The following is a 22,284-nucleotide window of genomic DNA, read 5'->3' on the forward strand; positions in this document are numbered from 1 at the left end:
AAATAAGACACATTTTGCAAGTGGTGGCCACAGTCTCTCAGCATTTCTAACTCCGCAGGTACTTCACCCGTCAAGAGTTACGGGAGCTCTTTGTCTTGGACGACCCCAAGTCATCCAGGACCCAGATGCAGCTGGAAGAGATGCATGCGGCCCAGCGGAAGACAGACACCGAGCTGGATGCACACATTGCATTTCTATACTCGCTTGGTAAGTTCCAACTGAATGGATGTAAGATATGAACCCTCGCTCTTTGCGTGCAATGACTGAATAAAGTGGGATCTTTTACATCAATCTTTCGCTGAGCAGAATGGTTTCCATAACCCTATAGTTCCCAGCTCTTTCATAGACCCTTTGATTTGGCAGTACCCCTTAGATAATCCTTTTGTACCCGGTACTCAATTCCCCTGTACATCCTTTCATTTAGCAGAGCTTTTTCTATATTCCTTTCATTACTGGCTACTTGAAAGACCTTTTCATTTGCCAGGCCAGTTTCTATAATCCTTTTATTCTCAGCTACCTTCTACACCCTTACATGTGGCAGCCCAGCTTCCATAACCCTTTTATTCCAAGCTGCTCTATACAACATTTCATTTTGCAGGCCAGTTTCTATAACCCTTTTATTCCCATCTCCTTTTATATACACCCTTTCATTTGGCAGGCCAGGACTATAATCCTTTTATTCCCAGCTGCTTTGTACACTCTTTCAACTGGCCAGCCAGTTTCTATAACCCTTTTATTCCCATATGCTTTGTACACCCTTTCATTTGGCAGGCCAGTTTCTATATCCCTTTTATTCCCAGCTACATTGTATACCCTTTCAATTGGCCGCCCAATTTCTATAACCCTTTTATTCCCATATGCTTTGTACACCCTTTCATTTTGCAGGACAGTTTCTATAACCCTTTTATTCCCATCTCCTCTGTATACCCTTTCATTTGGCAGGCCGGTTTCTATAACCCTTTTATTCCCATCTCCTTTTTACACCCTTTCATTTGCCAGGACAGTTTCTATAACCCTTTTATTCCCAGCTACTTTGTACACCCTTTCATTTCGCAGGACAGTTTCTATAACCCTTTTATTCCCATCTCCTCTGTATACCCTTTCATTTGGCAGGCCAGTTTCTATAACCCTTTTATTCCCATCTCCTTTATACACCCTTCCATTTCGCAGGACAGTTTCTATAACCCTTTTATTCCCAGATACTTTGTATACCATTTCATTTTGCAGGACAGTTTCTATAACCCTTTTATTCCCAGCTACTTTCTACACCCTTTCATTTCGCAGGACAGTTTCTATAACCCTTTTATTCTCAGCGACTTTGTATACCCTTTCATTTTACAGGCCAGTTCTATAACCCTTTTATTCCCAGCTGCTTTGTATGCCCTTTTATCTTGGAGGACAGTTTCTATAACCCTTTTATTACCAGCTAGTTTGTACATCCTTTCATTTGCCAGGACAGTTTCTATAACCCTTTTATTCCCATCTGCTTTGTACACCCTTTCATTTCGCAGGACAGTTTCTATAACCCTTTTATTCCCAGCTACTTTGTACACCCTTTCGTTTCACAGGACAGTTTCTATAACCCTTTTATTCCCATCTCCTCTGTATACCCTTTCATTTGGCAGGACAGTTTCTATAACCCTTTTATTCCCATCTCCTTTATACACCCTTTCATTTCGCAGGACAGTTTCCATAACCCTTTTATTCCCAGCTACTCTGTACACCCTTTCATGTGCCAGGCGAGTTTCTATAACCCTTTTATTCCCAGATACTTTGTACACCCTTTCATTTTGCAGGACAGTTTCAATAACCCTTTTATTCCCAGCTACTTTGTATACCCTTTCATTGTGCAGGACAGTGTTTATAACCCTTTTATTCCCATCTAATTTGTACACCCTTTCATTTTGCAGGACATTTTCTATAACCCTTTTATTCTCAGCTACTTTGTATGCCCTTTCATTTGGCAGGCCAGTTTCTATAGCCCATTTATTCCCATCTCCTTTATACACCCTTTCATTTGGCACACCAGGTCTATAATTCTTTTATTCCTAGCTGCTTTGTACGCCCTTTCAACTGGCCGGCCAGTTTCTATAACCCTTTTATTCCCATATGCTTCGTACACCCTTTCATTTGGCTGGCCAGTTTCTATAACCCTTTTATTCCCAGCTACTTTGTACACCCTTTCATTTGCCAGGCCAGTTCCTATAACCCCTTTATTCCCATATGCTTTGTACACCCTTTCATTTGGCAGGCCAGTTTCTATAACCCTTTTATTCCCAACTACTTTGTACACCCTTTCATTTTGCAGGACAGTTTCTATAACCCTTTTATTCCCATCTCCTTTTTACACCCTTTCATTTGCCAGGACAGTTTCTATAACCCTTTTATTCCCAGCTACTTTGTACACCCTTTCATTTCGCAGGACAGTTTCTATAACCCTTTTATTCCCATCTCCTCTGTATACCCTTTCATTTGGCAGGCCAGTTTCTATAACCCTTTTATTCCCATCTCCTTTATACACCCTTCCATTTCGCAGGACAGTTTCTATAACCCTTTTATTCCCAGATACTTTGTATACCATTTCATTTTGCAGGACAGTTTCTATAACCCTTTTATTCCCAGCTACTTTCTACACCCTTTCATTTCGCAGGACAGTTTCTATAACCCTTTTATTCTCAGCGACTTTGTATACCCTTTCATTTTACAGGCCAGTTCTATAACCCTTTTATTCCCAGCTGCTTTGTATGCCCTTTTATCTTGGAGGACAGTTTCTATAACCCTTTTATTACCAGCTAGTTTGTACATCCTTTCATTTGCCAGGACAGTTTCTATAACCCTTTTATTCCCATCTGCTTTGTACACCCTTTCATTTCGCAGGACAGTTTCTATAACCCTTTTATTCCCAGCTACTTTGTACACCCTTTCGTTTCACAGGACAGTTTCTATAACCCTTTTATTCCCATCTCCTCTGTATACCCTTTCATTTGGCAGGACAGTTTCTATAACCCTTTTATTCCCATCTCCTTTATACACCCTTTCATTTCGCAGGACAGTTTCCATAACCCTTTTATTCCCAGCTACTCTGTACACCCTTTCATGTGCCAGGCGAGTTTCTATAACCCTTTTATTCCCAGATACTTTGTACACCCTTTCATTTTGCAGGACAGTTTCAATAACCCTTTTATTCCCAGCTACTTTGTATACCCTTTCATTGTGCAGGACAGTGTTTATAACCCTTTTATTCCCATCTAATTTGTACACCCTTTCATTTTGCAGGACATTTTCTATAACCCTTTTATTCTCAGCTACTTTGTATGCCCTTTCATTTGGCAGGCCAGTTTCTATAGCCCATTTATTCCCATCTCCTTTATACACCCTTTCATTTGGCACACCAGGTCTATAATTCTTTTATTCCTAGCTGCTTTGTACGCCCTTTCAACTGGCCGGCCAGTTTCTATAACCCTTTTATTCCCATATGCTTCGTACACCCTTTCATTTGGCTGGCCAGTTTCTATAACCCTTTTATTCCCAGCTACTTTGTACACCCTTTCATTTGCCAGGCCAGTTCCTATAACCCCTTTATTCCCATATGCTTTGTACACCCTTTCATTTGGCAGGCCAGTTTCTATAACCCTTTTATTCCCAACTACTTTGTACACCCTTTCATTTTGCAGGACAGTTTCTATAACCCTTTTATTCCCAGCTACTTTGTACACCCTTTCATTTGCCAGGCCAGTTCCTATAACCCCTTTATTCCCATATATATGCTTTGTACACCCTTTCATTTGGCAGGCCAGTTTCTATAACCCTTTTATTCCCAACTACTTTGTACACCCTTTCATTTTGCAGGACAGTTTCTATAACCCTTTTATTCCCAGCTACTCTGTATACCCTTTCATTTGGCAGGCCTGTTTCTATAACCCTTTTATTCCCGTATGCTTTGTACACCCTTTCATTTGCCAGGACAGTTTCTATAACCCTTTTATTCCCATCTGCTTTGTACACCCTTTCATTTTGCAGGACATTTTCTATAACCCTTTTATTCTCAGCTACTTTGTATACCCTTTCATTTGGCAGGCCAGTTTCTATAGCCCATTTATTCCCAGCTGCTTTGTATGCCCTTTTATTTTGGAGGACAGTTTCTATAACCCTTTTATTACCAGCTAGTTTGTACATCCTTTCATTTGCCAGGACAGTTTCTATAACCCTTTTATTCCCATCTGCTTTGTACACCCTTTCATTTCGCAGGACAGTTTCTATAACCCTTTTATTCTCAACTACTCTGTACACCCTTTCATGTGCCAGACGAGTTTCTATAACCCTTTTATTCCCAGCTACTTTGTACACCCTTTCATTGTGCAGGACAGTGTTTATAACCCTTTTATTCCCGTATGCTTTGTACACCCTTTCATTTGCCAGGACAGTTTCTATAACCCTTTTATTCCCATCTACTTTGTACACCCTTTCATTTTGCAGGACATTTTCTATAACCCTTTTATTCTCAGCTACTTTGTATACCCTTTCATTTGGCAGGCCAGTTTCTATAGCCCATTTATTCCCAGCTGCTTTGTATGCCCTTTTATTTTGGAGGACAGTTTCTATAACCCTTTTATTACCAGCTAGTTTGTACATCCTTTCATTTGCCAGGACAGTTTCTATAACCCTTTTATTCCCATCTGCTTTGTACACCCTTTCATTTCGCAGGACAGTTTCTATAACCCTTTTATTCTCAACTACTCTGTACACCCTTTCATGTGCCAGGCGAGTTTCTATAACCCTTTTATTCCCAGATACTTTGTACACCCTTTCATTTTGCAGGACAGTTTCAATAACCCTTTTATTCCCAGCTACTTTGTATACCCTTTCATTTGGCACGCCATTTTATATTTAACCCTTTTATTCCCATCTCCTTTATATACCCTTTCATTTGGCAGGCCAGTTTCTATAACCCTTTTATTCCCATCTGCTCTGTACACCCTTTCATTTGGCAGGCCAATATCTATCACCCTTTTATTCCCATCTGCTTTGTACACCCTTTCATTTGGCAGGCCAGTTTCTATAACCCTTTTATTCCCATCTACTTGGTACCCCCTTTCATTTGGCAGGACAGTTTCTATAACCCTTTTATTCCCAGCTACTTTGTATACCCTTTCAATTGGCCGGCCAATTTCTATGACCCTTTTATTCCCATATGCTTTGTACACCCTTTCATTTGGCCGGCCAGTTTCTATAACCCTTTTATTCCCATATGCTTTGTACACCCTTTCATTTGCCAGGACAGTTTCTATAACCCTTTTATTCCCATCTACTTTGTACACCCTTTCATTTTGCAGGACATTTTCTATAACCCTTTTATTCTCAGCTACTTTGTATACCCTTTCATTTGGCAGGCCAGTTTCTATAGCCCATTTATTCCCATCGCCTTTATACACCCTTTCATTTGGCACACCAGGTCTATAATCCTTTTATTCCCAGCTGCTTTGTACGCCCTTTCAACTGGCCGGCCAGTTTCTATAACCCTTTTATTCCCATATGCTTCGTACACCCTTTCATTTGCCAGGCCAGTTCCTATAACCCCTTTATTCCCATCTGCTTTGTACACCCTTTGATTTGGCCGGCCAGTTTCTATAACCCTTTTATTCCCATATGCTTTGTACACCCTTTCATTTGCCAGGACAGTTTCTATAACCCCTTTATTCCCATCTGCTTTGTACACCCTTTGATTTGGCCGGCCAGTTTCTATAACCCTTTTATTCCCATATGCTTTGTACACCCTTTCATTTGCCAGGACAGTTTCTATAACCCTTTTATTCCCAACTACTTTGTACACCCTTTCATTTTGCAGGACAGTTTCTATAACCCTTTTATTCCCAGCTACTTTGTATACCCTTTCATTTGGCAAGCCTGTTTCTATAACCCTTTTATTCCCAGTTAATTTGTACACCCTTTCATTTGCCAGGACAGTGTATATAACCCTTTTATTTCCAGCTGCCTTGTACCCCCTTTCATTTTGCATGCCAGTTCTATAACCCTTTTATTCCCATCTACCTTGTACCACCTTTCATTTTGCAGGACATTTTTTTTAACCCTTTTATTCCCAGCTTCTTTGTGCACCCTTTCATTTTGTAGGCTAGTTCTATAACCCGTTTATTCCCAGCTGCTTTGTGCGCCCTTTCATATTGCAAGCCAATTACATAACCCTTTTATTCCCATCTGCTCTGTACCCCCTTTCATTTTGCAGGACAGTTTCTATAACCCTTTTATTCACATCTCCTCTGTACACCCTTTCAATTGGCAGGCCAGTTTCTATAACCCTTTTATTCCCATCTCCTTTATAGACCCTTTCATTTCGCAGGACAGTTTCTATAACCCTTTTATTCTCAGCTACTTTGTACACCCTTTCATTTTGCAGGACAGTTTCTATAACCCTTTTATTCCCAGCTACTTTGTACACCCTTTCATTTCGCAGGCCAGTTTCTATAACCCTTTTATTCCCAACTACTTTGTACACCCTTTCATTTGGCAGGCCAGTTTCTATAACCCTTTTATTCCCATCTCCTTTATAGACCCTTTCATTTCGCAGGACAGTTTCTATAACCCTTTTATTCTCAGCTACTTTGTACACCCTTTCATTTGGCAGGACAGTTTCTATAACCCTTTTATTCCCAGATACTTTGTATACCCTTTCATTTGGCAGGACAGTTTCTATAACCCTTTTATTCTCAGCTACTTTGTACACCCTTTCATTTGGCAGGACAGTTTCTATAACCCTTTTATTCCCAGATACTTTGTATACCATTTCATTTCGCAGGACAGTTTCTATAACCCTTTTATTCTCAGCTACTTTGTACACCCTTTCATTTGGCAGGACAGTTTCTATAACCCTTTTATTCCCAGATACTTTGTATACCATTTCATTTCGCAGGACAGTTTCTATAACCCTTTTATTCTCAGCTACTTTGTACACCCTTTCATTTCGCACGCCATTTTATATAACCCTTTTATTCCTATCTCCTTTATATACCCTTTCATGTGGCAGGCCAATTTCTATAACCCTTTTATTCCCATCTGCTTTGTACACCCTTTCATTTGGCAGGCCAGTTTCTATAACCCTTTTATTACCAGCTAGTTTGTACATCCTTTCATTTGCCAGGACAGTTTCTATAACCCTTTTATTCCCATCTGCTCTGTACACCCTTTCATTTGGCAGGCCAATTTCTATAACCCTTTTATTCCCATCTGATTTGTACACCCTTTCATTTGGCAGGCCAGTTTCTATAACCCTTTTATTACCAGCTAGTTTGTACATCCTTTCATTTGCCAGGACAGTTTCTATAACCCTTTTATTCCCATCTGCTTTGTACACCCTTTCATTTCGCAGGAGAGTTTCTATAACCCTTTTATTCCCAGCTACTCTGTGCACCCTTTCATGTGCCAGGCGAGTTTCTATAACCCTTTTATTCCCATCTCCTCTGTACACCCTTTCATTTGGCAGGCCAATTTCTATAACCCTTTTATTCCCATCTGCTTTGTACACCCTTTCATTTGGCAGGCCAGTTTCTATAACCCTTTTATTACCAGCTAGTTTGTACATCCTTTCATTTGCCAGGACAGTTTCTATAACCCTTTTATTCCCAGATACTTTGTACACCCTTTCATTTCGCAGGACAGTTTCTATAACCCTTTTATTCCCAGCTGCTTTGTATGCCCTTTTATTTTGGAGGACAGTTTCTATTTCCCTTTTATTACCAGCTAGTTTGTACATCCTTTCATTTGCCAGGACAGTTTCTATAACCCTTTTATTCCCTTCTGCTTTGTACACCCTTTCATTTTGCAGGACAGTTTCAATAACCCTTTTATTCCCAGCTACTTTGTATACCCTTTCATTTGGCACGCCATTTTATATAACCCTTTTATTCCCATCTCCTTTATATACCCTTTCATTTGGCAGGCCAGTTTCTATAACCCTTTTATTCCCATCTGCTCTGTACACCCTTTCATTTGGCAGGCCAGTTTCTATAACCCTTTTATTCCCATATGCTTTGTACACCCTTTCATTTGCCAGGACAGTTTCTATAACCCTTTTATTCCCATCTGCTTTGTACACCCTTTCATTTTGCAGGACACTTTCTATAACCCTTTTATTCTCAGCTACTTTGTATACCCTTTCATTTGGCAGGCCAGTTTCTATAGCCCATTTATTCCCATCTCCTTTATACACCCTTTCATTTGGCACACCAGGTCTATAATCCTTTTATTCCTAGCTGCTTTGTACGCCCTTTCAACTGGCCGGCCAGTTTCTATAACCCTTTTATTCCCATATGCTTCGTACACCCTTTCATTTGGCTGGCCAGTTTCTATAACCCTTTTATTCCCAGCTACTTTGTACACCCTTTCATTTGCCAGGCCAGTTCCTATAACCCCTTTATTCCCATATGCTTTGTACACCCTTTCATTTGCCAGGACAGTTTCTATAACCCTTTTATTCCCATCTACTCTGTACCCCCTTTCATTTGCCAGGACAGTTTCTATATCCCTTTTATTCCCATCTACTCTGTACCCCCTTTCATTTGGCAGGACAGTTTCTATAACCCTTTTATTCCCAACTACTTTGAACACCCTTTCATTTTGCAGGACAGTTTCAATAACCTATTTATTCCCAGCTACTTTGTATACCCTTTCATTTGCCAGGCCTGTTTCTATAACCCTTTTATTCCCAGCTAATTTTTACACCCTTTCATTTGCCAGGACAGTTTCTATAACCCTTTTATTCCCAGTTAATTTGTACACCCTTTCATTTGCCAGGACAGTGTATATAACCCTTTTATTTCCAGCTGCCTCTTACCCCCTTTCATTTGCCAGGACAGTTCTATAACCCTTTTATTCCCATCTACCTGGTACCACCTTTCATTGTGCAGGACAGTTTCTATAACCCTTTTATTCCCAGCTTCTTTGTGCACCCTTTCATTTTGTAGGCTAGTTCTATAACCTGTTTATTCCCAGCTGCTTTGTGCGCCCTTTCATATTGCAAGCCAATTACATAACCCTTTTATTCCCATCTGCTCTGTACCCCCTTTCATTTTGCAGGACAGTTTCTATAATCCTTTTATTCCCATCTCCTCTATACACCCTTTCATTTGGCAGGCCAGTTTCTATAACCCTTTTATTCCCAGCTACTTTGTACACCCTTTCATTTCGCAGGACAATTTCTATAACCCTTTTATTCCAAGCTACTTCGTACACCCTTTCATTTCGCAGGACAGTTTCTATAACCCTTTCAATCCCATCTCCTTTATACACCCTTTCATTTTGCAGGACAGTTTCTATAACCCATTTATTCCCAGCTACTTTGCAAGGCAGTTTCATTTTGCAAGCCAGTTTCTATAACCCTTTTATTCCCAGCTACTTTTTATACCCTTTCATTTGACACGCCAGTTTCTATAACCCTTTTATTCCCAGCTACTTTGTACACCCTTTCATTTCGCAGGACAATTTCTATAACCCTTTTATTCCAAGCTACTTCGTACACCCTTTCATTTCGCAGGACAGTTTCTATAACCCTTTCAATCCCATCTCCTTTATACACCCTTTCATTTTGCAGGACAGTTTCTATAACCCATTTATTCCCAGCTACTTTGCAAGGCAGTTTCATTTTGCAAGCCAGTTTCTATAACCCTTTTATTCCCAGCTACTTTTTATACCCTTTCATTTGACACGCCAGTTTCTATAACCCTTTTATTCCCATCTCCTTTATACACCCTTTCATTTGGCCGGCCAGTTTCTATAACCCTTTTATTCCCGGCTACTTTGTATACCCTTTCAATGTTGTAGTTTCAATAACCTATTTATTCCCAGCTACTTTGTATACCCTTTCATTTGCCAGGCCTGTTTCTATAACCCTTTTATTCCCAGCTAATTTTTACACCCTTTCATTTGCCAGGACAGTTTCTATAACCCTTTTATTCCCAGTTAATTTGTACACCCTTTCATTTGCCAGGACAGTGTATATAACCCTTTTATTTCCAGCTGCCTCTTACCCCCTTTCATTTGCCAGGACAGTTCTATAACCCTTTTATTCCCATCTACCTGGTACCACCTTTCATTGTGCAGGACAGTTTCTATAACCCTTTTATTCCCAGCTTCTTTGTGCACCCTTTCATTTTGTAGGCTAGTTCTATAACCTGTTTATTCCCAGCTGCTTTGTGCGCCCTTTCATATTGCAAGCCAATTACATAACCCTTTTATTCCCATCTGCTCTGTACCCCCTTTCATTTTGCAGGACAGTTTCTATAATCCTTTTATTCCCATCTCCTCTATACACCCTTTCATTTGGCAGGCCAGTTTCTATAACCCTTTTATTCCCAGCTACTTTGTACACCCTTTCATTTCGCAGGACAATTTCTATAACCCTTTTATTCCAAGCTACTTCGTACACCCTTTCATTTCGCAGGACAGTTTCTATAACCCTTTCAATCCCATCTCCTTTATACACCCTTTCATTTTGCAGGACAGTTTCTATAACCCATTTATTCCCAGCTACTTTGCAAGGCAGTTTCATTTTGCAAGCCAGTTTCTATAACCCTTTTATTCCCAGCTACTTTTTATACCCTTTCATTTGACACGCCAGTTTCTATAACCCTTTTATTCCCAGCTACTTTGTACACCCTTTCATTTCGCAGGACAATTTCTATAACCCTTTTATTCCAAGCTACTTCGTACACCCTTTCATTTCGCAGGACAGTTTCTATAACCCTTTCAATCCCATCTCCTTTATACACCCTTTCATTTTGCAGGACAGTTTCTATAACCCATTTATTCCCAGCTACTTTGCAAGGCAGTTTCATTTTGCAAGCCAGTTTCTATAACCCTTTTATTCCCAGCTACTTTTTATACCCTTTCATTTGACACGCCAGTTTCTATAACCCTTTTATTCCCATCTCCTTTATACACCCTTTCATTTGGCCGGCCAGTTTCTATAACCCTTTTATTCCCGGCTACTTTGTATACCCTTTCAATGTTGTAGTTTCAATAACCTATTTATTCCCAGCTACTTTGTATACCCTTTCATTTGCCAGGCCTGTTTCTATAACCCTTTTATTCCCAGCTAATTTTTACACCCTTTCATTTGCCAGGACAGTTTCTATAACCCTTTTATTCCCAGTTAATTTGTACACCCTTTCATTTGCCAGGACAGTGTATATAACCCTTTTATTTCCAGCTGCCTCTTACCCCCTTTCATTTGCCAGGACAGTTCTATAACCCTTTTATTCCCATCTACCTGGTACCACCTTTCATTGTGCAGGACAGTTTCTATAACCCTTTTATTCCCAGCTTCTTTGTGCACCCTTTCATTTTGTAGGCTAGTTCTATAACCTGTTTATTCCCAGCTGCTTTGTGCGCCCTTTCATATTGCAAGCCAATTACATAACCCTTTTATTCCCATCTGCTCTGTACCCCCTTTCATTTTGCAGGACAGTTTCTATAATCCTTTTATTCCCATCTCCTCTATACACCCTTTCATTTGGCAGGCCAGTTTCTATAACCCTTTTATTCCCAGCTACTTTGTACACCCTTTCATTTCGCAGGACAATTTCTATAACCCTTTTATTCCAAGCTACTTCGTACACCCTTTCATTTCGCAGGACAGTTTCTATAACCCTTTCAATCCCATCTCCTTTATACACCCTTTCATTTTGCAGGACAGTTTCTATAACCCATTTATTCCCAGCTACTTTGCAAGGCAGTTTCATTTTGCAAGCCAGTTTCTATAACCCTTTTATTCCCAGCTACTTTTTATACCCTTTCATTTGACACGCCAGTTTCTATAACCCTTTTATTCCCAGCTACTTTGTACACCCTTTCATTTCGCAGGACAATTTCTATAACCCTTTTATTCCAAGCTACTTCGTACACCCTTTCATTTCGCAGGACAGTTTCTATAACCCTTTCAATCCCATCTCCTTTATACACCCTTTCATTTTGCAGGACAGTTTCTATAACCCATTTATTCCCAGCTACTTTGCAAGGCAGTTTCATTTTGCAAGCCAGTTTCTATAACCCTTTTATTCCCATCTCCTTTATACACCCTTTCATTTGGCCGGCCAGTTTCTATAACCCTTTTATTCCCGGCTACTTTGTATACCCTTTCAATCGGCCGGCCAGTTTCTATAACCCTTTTATTCCCATCTGCTCTGTACACCCTTTCATTTGGCAAGCAAATTTCTATAACCCTTTTATTCCCAGCTACTTTGTACACCCTTTCATTTGCCAGGCCAGTTTCTATAACCCTTTTATTCCCAGCTACTTTGTACACCCTTTCATTTTGCAGGCTAGTTCTATAACCCTTTTATTCCCATCTGCTTTGTACGCCCTTTCATTTTGCAGGACAGTTTCTATATCCCTTTTATTCCCAGCTACTTTGTATACCCTTTCTATAACCCTTTATTCCCATATGCTTTGTACACCCTTTCGTTTGGCCGGCCAGTTTCTATAACCCTTTTATTCCCATATGCTTTGTACACCCTTTCATTTGCCAGGACAGTTTCTATAACCCTTTATCCCCGTCTACTCTGTACACCCTTTCATTTGGCAAGCCAGTTTCTTTGACCCTTTTATTCCCATCTGCTCTGTACACCCTTTCATTTTGGCACACCAGTTTCTGTAACCCTTTTATTCCCAGCTATTTTGTTTACCCTTTCATTTGGCAGGACAGTTTCTATAACCCTTTTATTCCCATCTACTTTGTATACCCTTTCATTTGGCAGGACAGTTTCTATAACCCTTTTATTCCCATCTGCTTTGTACGCCGTTTCATTTTGCTGGCCAGTTCTATAACCCTTTTATTCCCAGCTACTTTGTGCACCCTTTTATTTTGCAGGCCAGTTCTATAACCCTTTTATTCCCAGCTGCTTTGTATGCCCTTTTATTTTGCAGGCTAATTTCCATGGCCCTTTTATTCCCATTTACTTTGTATACCCTTTCATTAGATAGTACAGTTTGTGGCAAATTTTATTCAACCTCTGTTGTTTGACGACATGTTGGTTGCTAAGGGAAGCTGTATATCAGTATACAAATGACGCACAGGACAGAGTGGATCGGTGAGAATTGGATGCACAAGTTTAATTTTGGAAGTGTTTAATCCCATGAGCGCAGCGAGTGGGTTTTAGACTGTTCCAAAGTTAAACGAGAGCATCCAATTCTCACTGATCCACAAAATAGGCCTGTGCATAATTTGTGTTATAAAATTGGCCCGTAAATTCATGAAATACAAATATTTTCTCCATCATGTGTCCGTTACACCTACAACACTATACAAGACTTGAGCCATGCGTTCAGATTTTACCAGATGCATGGCTCAGTGTGGATCAGTAAAAAATCAATGCATGACAATTGTCCAATCAGATTGCACAGATTCTAAAGCCCATTTTATAACAACTGTTTGACCTTGGGGCAAAATATTTCAGAATCTTCTGTCAGACACTTGGGGGAACATCTGGTGCGAGTTTAAAGAAAAGTGAAGGTGGTCGGGTACAAGCAGTTGTTGATTTGATGTGGATTGACTCATAAATCAAGTTAACTGAACATGCATTTACATCCCAATCAACTGAAGGTCCTTTATTACGGAAAGTGAAGTGACTGGGCACATTAAAGGGTTAAGTGAGTGACCTCCACATCTGTATAGACTGATCCTGCCCTCACTTTATCCACGGTGAGTCTGCATCTGATATCAAATGCTGCCAATCATGTAGGTGGAAATCTTGTAGAGGTAAAGTTCTGCTCATGAGAACTTGTTGACTTTCCAATGCTTCCCTTCTCATTTTCTTGCATTAGATATCTTTGGCATCAGCGACCATGATCTCATGTTCTCTCAAGAGGCGCAGGCAGAGCAAAACCACGAGTACGAAGAGGAAGGGAACCACTACATTCAGCAGAGGGTGAGGATGGCTTAGTGTGGAGCTTAGGATGTCGGGATCTTAGGAGCAACACTTGAGCATTCATGAAATTTTGCTCGAAGTTACCGCAGCTGTACTTTATGAGGCTTTTGCTTTGGTTTGGGAGACTATCTAATCATGTGTTACACAACGGTACTGTAACCTTATTAGCATAGATGTAATATGGGTGATGTCAACAGTAAGAGTTTGCATTAGAAGAGAAAAAACACAAAGAAACCAGCAAACAAATACATATGCACAGACAAGATCTTCAACTGCTTTTTAGCACTATATTTGAGTTTACCAGTATGACCATCCTCTCAAAAATTCATGGCAGCTTGTTATGTAGTCATAATCCATGGCTCGACACTAACTTTTTTGTTTGGTGGCCCGATGGGGCCACCAAAATCCTAAATTTCAAATTTTTGGTGGCCCGAGAGAAAAATTTGATGTCTCGAAAAAAACAATAAAAAACATTAAAAGTCCTTTTTTTTTAAATGAGTCAAATATTTAAGTTTTATGATAGTAAGAATTAGAAGTTCGAAATATCTACTCATAATAAACTTCAACAAACTTGCAACACTCACTCTCAGGCACTCATTCAGTCCTTTTCATCCATCCTTTAAACAAATTTAACTGCTAATTTCCGGCGCAAAAAGTTACGAATTTATTGACATACTTTTCAAAAAAATTTGGTGGCCCGAGGCGGGCCACCAAATTTGCCCTCTTTTGAAATTTGGTGGCCCGACTTTCATTTTTGGTGGCCCCGGGCCACCGTTAGTGTCGAGCCCTGCATAATCTTGAAACTGCATTATGGCATATTATAATGTCAATTGAAGTGATTTTGTAGTTTTGGTCATCTTCACAAGTAATGCCACTTAGGTACAGTCAGCATGATTTATGCTAGACTCCCCATAGTAAGCAATTGTTGTGTGTGCGTTTTGTTGTACATGAACAGGTCCAGAGGGCGCAGGAGCTAGTGGCTGCAGAGTCCGACCTGACCCGCAAGCTGAACGACCACATTCAGCGTGGGACTGAAGGGCCCGGGTCGGCCCTCAAGAAGCGCTACTCCATGAACATCAATCGTGAGAGGCTGCAGAGTGAGTGGATGGAGAAGAGTGGGGAGGGCGCCCTCAAACCTCCTCTTGAGGACATTCCCAAATATTACAGACCGGGTAAGTCAAGAGCGAGAGTTGGCTAACTGTCGGTGTAAGTGTAAACATACAAATGTACACATACAGCCGCTCAAGGGACACACACACACACACAGAAAGTGGCTTTTATAGATAGGTGGCCACTGTAGACAGGTTTAATGGCATATTCAGTGTGGATGTAATGTGACTATGATTAATTTCCAGTCAGAGAAAACACCTGATGAATTACATTTTTGGTCATGGAATAACTGATCTATCTGAAGCCCAGAAAGAGACAAAGTCGAAAAACAAAAGCAATTGTACAACAACCGAACAGCCTAGAATAAGGAGCATGATTACATAGACTAGCCCTACATGTCTGATCTTTGTCTGCAAATACTGCATGTACATTTCAATCTGCACACAGTTTCTGTAAGTTTTTTAAGTTTTGTTGGACAGCACATTTCCCTTTAGCATAATGATTTACATGAAATGTGCTTTCTCTCATCAATTACGTTTTTGTGTGCAACAACTTCCAGAATTACATGTAAAGGCGTTTTTTTTTTTCTCTCTCTCTCACAAGAATAGAGAAGCAAAGAAAACTTGAGGTTGGATGCTTTGTAGTGCTAGACTGATGAAGTCCTTTGTAATTATCAAATTTTACACAGTCTGTCAATAATGTGTGAATATATGTGTGAATATATGATTAACAATATATTGATCCTATGCGTTAAATTGTGCCTGACAAATTGTTTCATCCAGTGAATTGAAGCAGAAACACACACAAAAAATGCATGGACTCTCCTGCATAACTTCTGAGGCAAAGTATTTTGTCATGTTCTTGCATGGAAACTAGATGGCAAATCAGTATGTAATGCATTGCTCTTACTAGACTTCCATTCTTCAAACTTCTTGTACCATCATCACAGAATTGTTATACAGTATACGTGCTCCTTTCCTTTCCACAATATAGAGGATAGACCCCCACCAAGACTTCCAAGGGTTGATGATGCAGTCCAGGATTTAGACCGCACCATGGAAGACCTTACTCTTGATGATACAAGAGGAACCAGGGCTACAGATGGTGGAGACGATGATGATGACGACTGTTTCCAGGACGATCCACAGGAATTCTCAGTCAAAATTGAGGATTGCCATAAAGATGATGGGCTTGGAGCTGGTAGGAGTTGCAGAGAGGAAGATGAGGAGGATCTGGTGATAATTGACACTTCACTCATGTCCAATGAAGAAGACTTTGAGAATGGTCTAGATCCAGTTGGAGATGATGTGAAGAGGCCACCAAGTGTCTTTGTCGTTGAGGACAACTCCCGTCCAGGTAGTCGCGTCGGGGACAGGGCATTCATTGAGGAGGATTCTAACCTGTCAATGAGGAGTGTGGATGAGTGGGAAGGAGGAGAACATGACAACTCGTCAGCTCAACGTGTTGATGGTGATGAGGATGGACGGAGTAAATCATGTCAGAATGATGACGATGTCAACTTTGATCTGGACTTCGATCAAGGCTCGCCCAAATCTCCTTCCAAGATGGTGGAAGGACCACGCAAGATGGATGATGATAATGATGATAGCTACGAGCTGGTAGTGGGGATGAGCCCTCCCAAGCACCTCACAGAGGGCTCAACGGGTTCACTGCTCACAGGAGAAGGTTCGGATCCTTGTTCTCTAGACATGGCAACATCCAATATAGTCCTCACATCGGGGAGTGCACTTGCCGACACTTCTAGTAGACCATCTAAGCATCAGATGCCTTCTGATACAGACAGTTATGGCATGACTGAGTTGGCCAGTGGACGACAGTCAGATGTTCCCTACTTTGATGCAACAAGACAGCTTTCCCTGGAAGAGTCCAAGTCGTTGACTCTCAGTCGTGCCGAGAGCAGGAGCAGTGACGCCAATTCTAGAGGGCACACCATTGAGTGGGAAGATGGAGAAGGATCTAAAGGACGGATGAGTGATTGTGAATTGAGACTCCAGAGTCAGGCATCGTTCGAGAATTGTGACGGACAGTTTGAAGAGTCAGAAGGGAGAGGATATGAGACGTTGGATAATGCTGATGCAGATGGGAGTAGCTGTGAGGAGATGGTGGAGGTCTCCATTGCAAGTTTTTGCTGCCAGGCTCAGGATGATGTAGATAGTGTATCTGATGATGCCTGCCTCAGCGGGACTGAGGACGACGGTGGAGCAGATGCACCCATGGAGGCAGATGCTTCAAGAAGTCCTGGCTCCATTGGTGACGGTGAAGGCAGAGGTCGCGATGAGTCCGTGGAGGAATGTGAGGCAAGTGCTGAGGAGAGCTATGTGGCTGTGTCTGTTGCCAGCTTCTGTGTGCAAGCCGAACCACTGGATACCAGCATGAATGACTGCTCTTCATCTCCCTTGCATGATAGACATGATCAGGAGCCAAAAGATAGGGATGTGCACAAGGGACGGCTTTCTTCATTTGACATGTCAGGAAGCAATCTTCAACAAGAGCTGGGAAATAGCAGGGGGCTATCAGGTGTGGAAGAAGCCAAGAATCAGAGAGAAAAGTCGCCAAGAGAAGGTGATCCTAGAGAGAAACCATCCATGCCAGACATTGATCTCAATGCAACATCAAGACTTCTTGGTCTGACTTCAGATGACAGCCCATTTGTCGACACGTCATCACCAGTGGTTGCTAGGACACGCGGGACCAGGAGGAGACTGGTTTCGGATGATGAAGACGAGGAGGAGGAGGAAGAACAGTGTGAAGGGAAGGTGTCCGTGCCAAACACAGATAGGAATCGCAAGAGAACCCCTTCCAACGTCCTGGTTGGTAACAGTGAGGATGAAATGGAGGAAGATGATGGTGAAAGGGCTTCTTCATCTACAGGATGCAAGGACTCTAGACTAAACAGTGCTCTTGAAGGTATGAATCATTCCCATTTTCTGTAACCTCACCCTTCATTCCTGTTGTCTTCCTTAGTGATTTTTTTTTCTCTTCTTCTTTTAAGTTTTGTGTTTCATTATCTTTCTTGTTTAAGATCTTTCTGCAGTCTTCATGATATCATCAAAGTAAATGTGCAGTCTTTTGTCCTTATTGTTATCTTTTGCATGAAAGCCGTACATTACAGGTATATCGTGAAAATCTTTAGTGAAGAAGACAGAATCACAGAATATCAGCATGTTGGACCATTTAGGGCATGCTGTCTTCACTGGCTTGAGAAAAACAGATCATTTCTTCAATTTGTGTGCATACGTCCTGTAAGATGATACATTAGTACTCAAGGCTGTCATGCCTCTTGCAAACTTCAATCATGATTGGTAACTGTTCCTTTTTTCATGAAAGAATTTCACTAGCTTCACTATACTGTTCTGTTCCTAGACAACTTTATGACGCCTTTCCCTAATGGGTCACATCATGTGGGACCAGTTTGCTCTCCATCTCTCTCTCTCTCTTGTAGCATTTTTAGACATTTCCTTTCACTAGATTACAATGTTCTGCACTAACACTAAAGCATTATTTTTCTCATTTGTGTCTCATTCACAGACAGCATGGCTGACTTCATAGTGCAAGATTCTGACATGTCATTTTCAAATGCAGAAGATCAGTCAGTAGCGGGTATGTTTTGTTATGTTCATTTTACTAATGCATGTCATGTCCTATTAGACATTCTGTAAAACCAGAAATTTTCACGTGCATTTTAAACTCGCCAAATTGGCAAGAGCCGAGATTTGCGAAATTAAAATGCATTCAAAAGTACTTGTCTACACTATATGCATTGAATTCCAGTGGCAATTCAAGAAAATTTCAGATTTCATGCAACAAAGAAAACCACTGGGTCAAGTAAATGAAAATTCTATGTCGTGAAAATGTTTTGCTGTACAGTATATACATTTATCGTATTAGCAGTTCTGCAGCATGAAATAAGCATGATCTAGGAGAAGTTGCTTATTTGGATTATTCTCTCCCTCTTTCTACAAATGACCCAGTAAAACGTAGTAAGGACAGAAAAGTAAAGTAACTACTATAAAGAAGAAATAAAATCCGTGTACCTCCTTTCAGAGTTAAGTTCATTTTGCACATTAATTCATGTCAGCGGTCTTTAGATGTGCTTTTAGCAGGTCATGCAGACTTAAGCTAGTGTATTGAACTCTGCTTCTGAAATTTTAACAGGGAATGAATACCTGTGATTCTCAATGTCTTTCCTCATTCTAATTGTAGCATACACCCAAATTTTGCAAGAAGATTTGCATTGGATTAACATATTTCATACTAATGCTAGGAGATTTGCTGATAGATCTACTTGTTGAGGTCACTAACTGTGAATAAAAGTAGGCTTTGTGGTCCTCAAAATCAGATTTCATCATATTGTGTATTTTCCTACTTCATTAAAGTTGTCAATTATAAATAAAGAAAAAAACAAACAATGCAATTGCATGCCAGTATCCATAGCAACAATACAGAATGATTGAAATGGTCCTCTCTATTACCAGTAAACATCCAATTTAATGAACACAGTGCAGGTGTAGTCAAGAAAAAAAAAATTATTCAGTTTCATTTTTCCCCTGAACAAACCCAGAGTTTACTCCAATTTACTGCTGTGCTTTATGAAATCACTCATAATCATCCAAGGGAAATGTTTTCATTTAGTTTCATTTCGTTTTCTTCCAAGCCAATTAAACCTGGAGTTTGTTCTGATTTACTACTCTCTTTCATGAACTGAACCACTCTATGTCAGGAAATCACTCATAATTATCTGTCATGATTCATACACTGACAGTGATGAACAGCTCAGTGGACCAGAGCTATGGGGAATCAGCTGAGGAAGAAGAGAACTCTTTGGCCGAGGATGCTGGGTCGGACACATCAGAGATGGGAGAATGCCATGGGGCAAGAGGGAGACAGCAGAGGCAAAGGAAGGAGATATCCAGCTATGATGAGGAAGATGATGAGGGAGGGAGAAGCGAGAACAGGGTGAGTGCGGAAGAAGAGGAGGACCTCGGAAGACACCATCAGCTTGGCGGTAAAAAGAAAATCAGGAGACTGGTGGTGCATGATTCAGACGAGGACAGCGAAGATGATGCCGAAGACAGTGATGATAGGGAAGATGTTGGAGATAGCCCAAGTATGGAAGAAATGAAGAAGCAGTCATGGCAAGGGCATCATGGGATGGATGACGATGGCGATGATGAGGTGGAAGATGATGACAGCAATGGAGAGCTGGAGGGGGGAGCTGGAGGAGATGATGAGCCTTCAGGGATGGCCAGACAAAAACATGACAGTAGGGCAGCAGCAATGGGGCATTCAGGAACAGATGAGGATGATGAAGAGGAGGAGGAGGAGGAGGAGGAGGAACTTGATGGAGAGAGTGACGAATGCGACGATGAGGATGAAGACGAGGATGAATTGGATGATGAGATGAGGGAGCAGTACAAGGAGCTTGTTTATAAGGGAAAGTAAGTACTGCTGTCTTTTCTGGTTTTCAGATAGTGTCAGTTTTAAGTCTCATTTTTTAATGTTGATCAGATTACAATATTATTGCAAGCCACAAGACTTTCAAAAACAAAAACGCATTTCAAAAGACTAATGAATTGCAGACAGACAAACAGACCAAAAGTTAAGCTTTTAATTACTCCACTGCATTATGATAATACGAACAAAACTAATAACTAAACTAAGAACTAAACTAAGAACTAACCTAAAAACTAAGAACAAAAGTGTATGCAGGCATAGGCTGATGTCTTAAAAGACAAGTCCACCTTCCTACAAATGTAGATTGAGTGAATGCACCAATATTATTAGAATATATCAGTGAAAGTTTCAGGAAAATCAGGCTATCCATTCAAAAGTTATAAATTTTAAAGTTTCTGTTCAGTCACTGCTGTATGAGAAGACTACTACAGCTTGTGATGTCACATGTGTAGAATGATATAAAGAAAACAATGAAAATGCAACATATTTTCACTTTTCTTGCACAATAAAAGAACACATGACTTGCCTCTTTCAGAAGGCAGGGGGAATAATATTACTTAACATACATCAGTGACAAGTTGAGAGAATGTGCACTCAAAAAAATGGTCTAATACATCTACTTCAGTCAGTTTAATAGTCTTTGACATGAATAGTTACTCATTTAAATTTTTCAGAAGTAAATTGCAATCTTAAATGAAAATTTGATTGACAAATGCTTATACTTTACAGTGTTGGAGTTACAGTAGTCAAAGCAAAATTTTTAATAGCATTGTTGATCACAAAATGGCACCAACATATTGCCCAGTACTGTACTAGTATTGCATATTCCATGCTACATGCAACACACAAGAAGTATTTGTCTGTTTATACATTAGTTAATGAACCTTTTTTCCTCCCATGTGATACACTTCCAGGTCAAAGTTGGCTGAGGGTAACATGGAAGGTGCCCTGAGAGCTTTCTTACAGGCTCTCTGCATCGATGGAAGCAGCGAAAAACTCCAGCTGATTGCCCTCAAGCTAAAGATGAAGCTGCAGAAGTGAAAACTCTACTTTATCCTGGCAATGATAGCACTGGAACCTTGGAGATATACACGTTGTGTGCTCATCAGTCACACTGCAACATGATCGACAGGTGTCGCAGTTCTGCCACTGATGAGCAGTGATGTACTAGTCACACTGTGTCTTCATTAGTTTACACATACCTGTGTATAATGTAGATATTGACACCAACTGGAGCAAACGTATTTGTGTGACAGACAATAATGTTATTCAATCCAATGGTTCTGTGTGATGACACTACATGGTGTCTATGATGACACTGTACTATTACACCATGGGATATATCGCTGTGTATTCAATATGATGATGTCATTTGATGAAACACTACACTAACACGAGGGGATGACACTTGAAGATGATGACTGAATAACTCAATGACTACATTTGAGTTTGGCATTATGCTAACTCAGTCAAGTGCTTAACAACGAGCAAATGAAAAGAAGCACTGATGTCTTGTGATATGATGAAGAAAATAATGAGGTCCTGATAAAGGATTGCATGTAGACCTGGTCTGTACAAGATCATCTAATTTGTTAGATGTTGAACAAGTTTTACAAGGTTTCCTTGGCAAATAGTCAATAACACAATATTTTCGCGGCATGAAATTTTCGCGAATTGGAGCTGACGGTCTTTTTTGCGGTATGAAATTTTTGCGAGTTGCCTTTAGCATTCAATGCATATAGTGTAGACAAGAACTTTCACGTGC

The 22,284-nt window shown here is 40.5% G+C and overlaps 1 protein-coding gene across 1 annotated transcript in view; it reads left to right on the plus strand.

Moving 5' to 3' along the window:
* LOC139742460 (uncharacterized) overlaps nt 1–21,560 on the plus strand; it is a 36,186-nt gene extending 14,626 nt beyond the window's left edge. The window contains exons 14-20 of the mRNA XM_071653001.1: nt 59–207; nt 13,831–13,934; nt 14,890–15,106; nt 16,038–17,972; nt 18,594–18,665; nt 19,828–20,503; nt 21,434–21,560. Coding sequence (XP_071509102.1) covers nt 59–207; nt 13,831–13,934; nt 14,890–15,106; nt 16,038–17,972; nt 18,594–18,665; nt 19,828–20,503; nt 21,434–21,560 — 3,280 coding nt within the window. The remainder of the gene's footprint in view (nt 1–58; nt 208–13,830; nt 13,935–14,889; nt 15,107–16,037; nt 17,973–18,593; nt 18,666–19,827; nt 20,504–21,433) is intronic.
* The last annotated feature ends 724 nt before the right edge of the window (nt 21,561–22,284 follow it).

This window comes from Diadema antillarum, unplaced genomic scaffold (genome assembly GCF_040938485.1).
Source record: "Diadema antillarum isolate AM-2024a unplaced genomic scaffold, OU_Dant_1.0 scf00000032, whole genome shotgun sequence".
Taxonomy (NCBI): Eukaryota; Metazoa; Echinodermata; class Echinoidea; order Diadematoida; family Diadematidae; genus Diadema; species Diadema antillarum.